This window comes from Austrofundulus limnaeus, unplaced genomic scaffold (assembly GCF_001266775.1).
Source record: "Austrofundulus limnaeus strain Quisiro unplaced genomic scaffold, Austrofundulus_limnaeus-1.0 Scaffold2732, whole genome shotgun sequence".
Lineage (NCBI taxonomy): Eukaryota > Metazoa > Chordata > Actinopteri > Cyprinodontiformes > Rivulidae > Austrofundulus > Austrofundulus limnaeus.
Window position 1 is genome coordinate 3,262 of NW_013955134.1, and position 8,736 is coordinate 11,997.

The following is an 8,736-nucleotide window of genomic DNA, read 5'->3' on the forward strand; positions in this document are numbered from 1 at the left end:
ATATGGATCACTGCATGTAGCCTACTTGAATATACAGTACGTGTGCGCGCGCGCGCGCATATATAAATCCTAAATATAAATATTTGGTCATTCACTCTTTTCCCATAATAAAATGGATCATTTCATTTCCCCGTTTCCTGCATTTTGGTGAATGACTCAACTCGAAACAGTTAAATGAGCCAAATTTCCTGTCACGAGTAACTTGGTCATCAAAATACTTCATTTCCCAGAAGGCCTGGTTTCGTCGCGCCTGCGCAGTGTGTGTTTTTCCGTTCCATGTGTAGGCGAATCACGTGGAGGAAAACTGTCGTAGCAGGGACTCCGTGCTACGCTGGCTGTATCGCCTCCAGTTGTCGCTGCACTTTGTTTTGACAGCTGCCTGTTTTCTTTTCTAGGTCGTTTTTACTGAAGAATGAGTGAAAACGATGACATCGAAGTCGACAGCGATGTATGTGTTTTTATTTTGCTAGATTTTTTTTAGCTAGTCGTTTGTTAGCCGAACGAGCACATAAATATCTCGTCCTGTCTGTTGTGTTTGTGCTAGCTTGTTAGCTAACTGTAGTTCATTAAAAAAAAACGCTTGGCCTATCAGTTGAAGTTTTTCTTTCCTTTGGAGTGCTGGCTTATAAATAAAAATCGATCATATACAAGTTGCACCTATTATTGCGTTAAAGCACTGCGATGTTAGTGTTTTCTCCCCAACACATTACATCATCAGCTTTTTAAAAGCAATTCTAGCATCGTTTTCTCGCCCTGTCTATAATATCCGTTTGTTCATTGTGTAACGCTTAAAATGACTTAAATTCAGTTTAAGCAGCTGAAACACTGAAAACTAGATGCGACACGGACAACAGCAGCTAAGCTGTTGCTGAAAGGAAGGCCAGCTCATCAGCGAAAACAGCGAAGCCTTTGAACACGTTGTCCTGTTTAAATTTAAATACTTTAAAACGTGAGCTTCACTTGTTTTTGCACAGTTTGATGTAAAGGCAACGCTTGCAAAAGAGTGTAACCCCATTACGTCAGGATTGCTATATATTTACAAGCTAGCGTTAGCATCGAAATGGGCAAAACAATGCGACAGTGCCTTTTTTAGGTTGGAGATTTGATTAAAATAATGTGTTGCTTCTTTAGCTTTACCATCCTGCAGAAATGGATAGGCATCAAGTACTCTATGTTCTCTTCGAGCATCTCGTATCGCACGTATTACCCGACCTCACTGCACACTGACGTCGCTCCCCTGTAAAGCTGCGTCTTTTTAATATATGTTGTGGCTTTTTTATATGTAAATATTAATGTGGATGGGTTTAATCGATTTGACTGTAATCACTTTGGATCAACTAACATGCCTGAATGGAAGAACCTTTCAGGCCAGAGTTTAAAACAAAGCTCATCATGTAGATAAGGGTCGGAGTTATGGCCATTTTGGTCAACCCTTGTTGTATATGACGTTATGCGCGAGCTCATACGATTATGCAAGATCTCGCGCGATCTGTTAGCACTGGACGTACRTGAGGATAACTCTCAGATACTACCACATCAAATTTAGCTTTGCTCCACAAAAAACGGCTCACTTATAGCCAGTTTGGTCGTGGCTGAACTGGCAGCCATCTTTGATTACAGTTAATAAGTTGTAAATGTGCATCCCATTATTACTTTCTGAGACTTTCAGTGCAATCTGTCCAGTAATTATTTAGATGTCTTGTTAACAAACAGGGTTGACACTAGTAGTCAGTGGCAAAGATGTTGTGTAGTTAGGTTAATGTGTGTGAAATTAACTGGGCTATAGCCATTATGTGTTTTCTAAGGTTGATCAGCGGTGGCAGCCATCTTGAATAGGGTTGAAAAGTGAATCAGTTGTAGATGTTCATCCAGTGGTTAATTTCTGAGTTTCATTAAAAATACATTCTTTGGTTAATGAGATAATTATGCTAATATTACAAACAAAATAACAAACTTTGGTTAAACATTGTTGCCTGTTGCAGCAAGCAAACATTAGAATGATTCTGCAGAGCAGGAAATTGAAGAAACTTTTACTGTTGGGTTCTGCTTGGACAAAAATATGTCAAATCATTATTAGTTCACAAATTTTTTAAGCTACAGTCTTCCTGCATGTTCTGGCCACGTTACTGCTAAAGAAAAATGCTTGGTTAGTGTTACTTACAGACAGCTATTGTTAGGGTTTTCCTCTCATCCCTGACTCAGATTGTTTCCCAGCTTGTGTTTTACCTTGATGCAAACTAGGAAACTAACTTGTTTGTGCTTTTGTTGCCACTGCTGATAAATTAACATTAAAATGCTGACAATGTCTCCACAGCATATGCTGGACAGTAAATACAAAGTCAGCCTAATTAAAGACACATGGTTTTATGTGTGTGAGGCCCAACCCTTTAACCAACTGAAAGCAAAAGAGATCAGCTCCCTATAAACAGACTTACGCAGCAGGTTTGCAGTGTACTATGTTCAGATAARTGAGTTTCTTACATAAACACAACATTGCAGGCATGCAAGCTAAAGAGCAACAAATAAAAAAAATGCTGTTTTGATAAATTGATCTTGTGTACATTTTAGTTTAAACGACCTGTGTTTTGAAGAAATGCCCGCACAAACCAACGCCGTCTCTTTGCAGGCTGATAAGCGAGCACATCACAATGCGCTGGAGCGCAAACGGAGGGACCACATCAAAGACAGCTTTCACGGTTTAAGAGATTCCGTGCCTGCATTATATGGAGAGAAGGTGAGAGGACATCAGTGGTTGAATCGCTTGTAGAAATGGTGACAGTGAATTAAGGAAACAGATCTCTCWTGGTTACTGTGTCAGAGGTTATTGTCTTTTTTTAATGCAATATTTGTGTGTACCTGCAGTAGACAGCAGTTGAAGGAATTTTAGATTTAAGAATAAGAGGGTAGAAGAAGAGAGACCCTTTTAGGATTGATTTTCTGACATGCAATGCAACCTATGTTGGTGGTTCAAGTGAATACTCTGTTACACATTGTCCCTTTTGCATCAGGTAGATACAGGGGTTAGACAATGAAACTGAAACACCTGTCATTTTAGTGTGGGAGGTTTCATGGCTAAATTGGACCAGCCTGGTGGCCAGTCTTCATTAACTGCACATTGCACCAGCAAGAGCAGAGTGTGAAGGTTCARTTAGCAGGGTAAGAGCACAGTTTDGCTCAAAATATTRCAATGCACACAACATTATGGGTGACATACCAGAGTTCAAAAGACGACAWATTGTTGGTGCACGTCTTGCTGGTGCATCTGTGACCAAGACAGCAATTCTTTGTGCTGTATCAAGAGCCACGGTATCCAGGGTAATGTCAGCATACCACCAAGAAGGACCAACTTATCCAAAAGGATTAACTGTGGACGCAAGAGGAAGCTGTCTGAAAGGGATGTTATGGTCAAAAACCAGGTGTTTCACTTTCATTGTCTAACCCCTGTATTTACACTGATGTCTACAATTCTTTAAACTGGAAYCAGCTCATAATAATAATGAATTTCATATGTAACATGTAGGGTTGGGCATAATCGTATCGTGTGCAATTAATTGTCAGAAAAACATTAATCGATTAGTTTTTGTCACTTGACGATTAATATGATTAATGCCACCAGGCAGATGGACTGGGAATTACTCCGGTCAGTCTGCTCGCTGCTCCTCTCTGCTTCAAATATGACGAACATTAAAAATAAAGTTCTGGAATTTATTTATCTATCAACAAAATTTAAAATATGACGTATAGCCTGAAATCTGTAATTTTACACAATTTGGAACAATTTTTTACAAAGCGCAAAGCTTTCCCACTAAATTGGTCATGTGACCACGAAATAAGGGTGTCCAGGGACTCCAGGGGATTAATTGTCAAATTAATCGTTATCGGCTAAATACCACAATTAATCGTGATTAATTTTTTTGCCAATATTGCCCAACCCTAGTAATGTTTTTCATTAGCAAAAGTCTCAAAGTTCTACAAAGTAGCAAAACGCACAATAAATGATAAAACTAGTCAAATAAAACAAACAAAAGAACAATAAAATTACACTAATAAAACAACAGCCAAAGCTGGAAAAGGCCTTCATTTTTAATCCACATTAAAAATATTTAAACCTGCCACATCTTCAAACAGAGTTAGAATAGGCTAGTTTAAAAAGAAAAGTAGTTTATCCTTCAGCCAAACAGGGATTGTTGACCTCTCAGAGTCAGGGACAGAGTTCCAAAGGCGGGGGGCTGCCACATCGAATCCCCAATCTTTAGTTTGGTTCATGATGGATGCAGATGACTGTTCTGAGAGCGGAGGGAACGGGTGGATGAATATGGAACAAGAAGGTCCTTCATATAATCTGCTGAGGTTCTGTTAGTGCATTGATGGGTAATGAGAGCAATCTTATATTGAATTCTGTAGTTAATAGGAAACCAGTGAAGGTTATGGAGAATGGGTTTAATATGTTCTGATTTACGAGCTCTCAATAAAGTCCTGGCTGCACTGTTTTAAATATATTGAAGATTTTTTACCAGGGATTCCAAAAAAACAGGCAGTTACAGTAGTCAAGCCTGGAGGAGACAAAAGCATGTATGAAGCTCATTCGTGTTGCAGTAGAAGCCATATTTAGTGTGTTCCATTTATTTAACTATCTCTTGCTACAGTGATAAGGTGTAATAATATAGCTTTTGTCTGAACAGCTGCACACTTTTCCTGCTTTTTTGCTGTAATTTCAGTGAACCTTGATACATTCGACTAGACGAGTGAAGAACAAGTTTTGCATTAAGCAAATTGACTGCAGAGTTGTCTCATAGATATTTGTTTCTGCTCATCAGGCTTCACGAGCACAAATTTTAGACAAAGCCACAGAATACATTCAGTTCATGAGGAGAAAAAACCACAGCCACCAGCAAGACATCGATGATTTAAAGAAGCAAAACGCACTGCTGGAGCAGCAGGGTAAGGACAGGAGTTCCTCACGTAACAAATGCCCGGGGTGACTGCTGTGCTCTACTTCACTGTTTCTCGTCTCGTCTCTTTAAGTTCGTGCACTGGAGAAGGCCAAAGGTAACACTCAGCTCCAGACAAACTACTCTTCCGACAGCAGCTTGTACACAAACCGCAAAGGGAGTGCCGTGTCTGCCTTCGACGGCGGATCCGACTCCACCTCGGAATCGGAGCCGGAGGAGCCGCCCAGCAGAAAGAAGCTGCGTGTGGAGCCCAGCTAAACTCAGGTGCTGCTGTCCCTGATGTTCAAACGGACTCTCCGTACCAACCAGCTTCTCTTACCTGCCCTCTGTCGCTCCTACCTTCTTACACCAGTCTAAGACCCAAGTTGGAGACAGTGTGATCGGTGCTTCTACCTTGCTGTGTCCTCTTGGCATCCCGTCACTGTTTTTGTGGCCCGGCAATGACTTTTACTACCCCCAAAGTGAGGCAGCTCAGCAGTCTTTGAAAGACGTGAAAAATGTTCATAAAATTTCGTTGTATGAGTCTTTAGTAAAGCTATAAAAATCCTTTCTTTTGGACAACCTTTGCAGTCTGTTGTGAGACTATACYACCTTTGATGGAATGATAATTAGAAACTGTCTGTTTTTAATATTCATACTTTTTCAGAAAAGAATGTCAAAGTGTTTTTAGTAAACGTGTCTGATATGCAAGAAGATCCACCCCCTGCCCCCCAGGTTTTATCTTTGAAACCTTTGTTTAATCGAATTCCTCTTTATAGTGGTGCACCAAAATTAATTTTGCAACCATACACGATATATTCATGACTGATTTTCACTGCTTCGGGTATTTCTTTTCCGCTTTTGTTGTTCTCAGTAAATAAATGTGATTATTAAAACAAACAAACAAAAAAAAAAACCACCTAATTGATACTGAATGTTACACAATGAAGTTAAAGGGCAGTTACCTTTATTTTTGTTAGTGGAGGTCCATTTCAGTGTGTAGTATATAACACTGTATACTCCTAAATGGTGTCAGTTCTGCAAAGAAAAGCCTTCCCTTGAAATAGTTGCCTGTCCTGGGAATGTTGATCAAACAGAAAAAGGAAAAAAAAGTGTGTAATATTTGTTCCATTCCATGGAAATTACAGGTATGTTGTACATACTGCCAATGGTTGTCTTGCAAGTTAAGGCATACCTTTATTATGARATTATAAATAAAACTATTTTATCCTTTTTGGATGTATCTATGGTTCGGTGTGTGTTAATAACAGCTTGCAGTAGTCCTGTTCCTTTAAGCGTCGGGTATTAAACCCACTGGAATTAAATGAAATCATATGATTGAAGGAATTTCACCAAATCACCCTCTGACTTTCATGCTAGAGTTTTCAACTAAGACTTTCTCATGAATCCTCATTTTGGTCAAACTACGGTCATTTTATGTGCAATTTATTGCAATAATACAAGATATTACACTTAGAATATGTCATGGATTTGGCTACTACACTAAATTTTTACTCAATATCTAAAACTGATGTATAATCATTTTTTTCCATCATGGTAGACTTCTCAGTTGGATTAGTTTTAAAAAATCAGTATTATATTAATGTCCATTGATTAGTATCTAAACATTTCATTAAAATTCATCCAGTGGCTCATGAAGCATTTTGCTAACAAACTGTTGTATTTGACATATAAGGATCCRTCACATTATGACGTTTTAGACGACTTAAGAAAATTTTAAAGACACCTAAGTTGAAGATGGAATTGAAAAAAAAAATCAACTAGACGCTTCTTTTAGGCATGTACACTGTGATTCTAACAAATTGATCAAATATATAGCTTTTATTAGCAATTTAGACACAAAAATGTTTCATAAGTTATCTAGTGTGACAGGGTCTTTAATGCCAGAGTTTTAAGTAAACAATTCACACAAGTAGCAATCTAATTTATGAATAATAAATTTAATAATAATTTATCTTAGCTACTACCACACCAATTTTTAGCCTATTTGTAAAATTTACTAAATTATAGCCATTGTGTTTTTAAGGTCACTTGTTTGTGGTGGCCATCTTTAATCAGGTCATTCTTAAAAGGGAATCAGTTGTAGATATACTACTGTACATCCATTGATGACTTTCTGCAATTTCAATCCAAACCTGTCCAGTAGTTCATGAGATATTTTGCTAACAGGCTCTAACAGTGATATTGTCACATCACCTTCGCATTTTGATAGCAAACAATACAAATTGACTTCTCAACGAACAACATATTGTTTATTCCTCTGTCATATTCTACAATTATCTGCATTAAAACTGTAAAATATGGCTAACGTTGGTATCATCAGACTAATATTTTTAATTCAGTCATTAGAAGCCATCGAAAAGAAAAAACAAACAAACAAGTAGGTCCTCTGAACGGGTTCTTCTTTAATTCATTMTATTATACGATTCTTCTTTATTTGACGCCATCCTTTTTGTTCTGCCAGGTAAAGATGCAGATCTTATGGTGCTTTTGAAGATATAGGAAATTGTAGTTTTAACTTGTGTTGGCACGTTTTAAAGTAGGCTACAACAGAGATAACGAGTTTGGATTGACGTAATTCAAGCCAGAGCACATGTAAGAAAATATAGATTACATAAAAATAAAAATTTTGTTGACATCTTCGTGTTTTTAGGACTATGGGATAGTACTTCCAAAACTTCCGAACTTAAAAGGTAAGTATCCGAGGGACCCTGAATGCAGCATCGGTGCGGAGGACATCTGCTCGTAGAAGTTGTAAGAAAAGTTATGTGTGTAAAATTGTAAGTTTTCGGAGTCATGGCTAAAGAGTACGACGTGTTGTTCAGACTGCTGCTTCTCGGAGACTCTGGGGTCGGAAAGACGTGCATGTTGCGCAGGTTCACGGAGGGAGAATTTGATCCTTTGCACATTTCCACCATCGGTAAGAAGAATGTTTGCCTATGTTAACCGGCTAAACACCACCTCGTGTAGAATTTACTTTAAACTCAAATTTATGTTACTTTCACTTTTTCCTTTTTTTAAGTTACAGAATTAGTTGGGCTACCGTAAGCTAAAATTTAAAACGACATTTTTCTTAAAAAAAAAAAAACTTTGCTGCAGAAATGGAATGAATAATACATTTATTCCTTTACTAGGCCTATATTTTCATTCCTTCAAAAGCATGGTGTGGATTGACGAGCCCATTAGTTCTTATCACCTTTGTCCTTTTTCACTGATTAAAAATGACTTGCAAGGAGGTGGTTGTAATTTGTTCTTGGAGAGAAAGTTCACCTGCATTCTGTGGAGCATTAAACGTCATGGGACTTTTCAGTGTGGCTTAACATGGGCTGTAAGCTCAGTTATTTGACAAAAGTGCATTAGATATATTCAATAATAATTGGTCTAACAAATTTTTTTTTTTTTCAGTCCTAGTCAGTTTGTTTCTGCATCAGCTGGCAGGAGACATGCAGAACATCTAATTGCTCAAAAATGTATCAGAGCCAAGGGGCTTTACCTCTTTCACTAATTACTGAGGAAACGGTAGAGATCGCAGTATTTCTTTGTTTTACTGGGTGAATGTTTTCCCACAAAAAGCTCCCCATCAATGCAGCTGCACTGCCTTTTCTATTTCTTAAAYAACACTGTACTCTTTCTGTGCAAATCTCACATTTTAAGTCCTCAAAAGGATTTGAGTCAGATGAATAATGGTCCCAGGTCGTTGATCATTTTCAGGGAGGGAGGGAGGGAGAGAGAAATAATGTGGATGATAGGGGTGTAAGAAAATATCGATACACTGAAATATCAC

At 38.1% G+C, this 8,736-nt stretch overlaps 2 protein-coding genes across 3 annotated transcripts in view; both read left to right on the plus strand.

The window, feature by feature from the left end:
* The window catches only part of LOC106511380 (protein max), an 8,914-nt gene extending 2,740 nt beyond the window's left edge, over window positions 1–6,174 (plus strand). The window contains exons 1-4 of one of the 2 annotated variants that reach the window (XM_014000136.1): window positions 288–448; window positions 2,627–2,734; window positions 4,818–4,941; window positions 5,026–6,174. In XM_014000136.1, coding sequence (XP_013855590.1) covers window positions 413–448; window positions 2,627–2,734; window positions 4,818–4,941; window positions 5,026–5,210 — 453 coding nt within the window. In that variant the 5' untranslated portion in view covers window positions 288–412 and the 3' untranslated portion in view covers window positions 5,211–6,174. Of the gene's footprint in view, window positions 1–287; window positions 449–2,626; window positions 2,735–4,817; window positions 4,942–5,025 lie in introns of those variants that run through there. The other variant, XM_014000137.1, reaches the window with a different exon arrangement.
* A 1,480-nt stretch (window positions 6,175–7,654) lies between these two features.
* On the plus strand, window positions 7,655–7,872 carry LOC106511381 (ras-related protein Rab-15; the record flags this gene model as incomplete). Its single annotated transcript, XM_014000138.1, is given in 1 exon segment — window positions 7,655–7,872. A coding segment is annotated over 1 exon segment (124 nt), but the record flags the coding sequence as incomplete, so codon positions are not given.
* Between the last annotated feature and the right edge of the window lie 864 nt (window positions 7,873–8,736).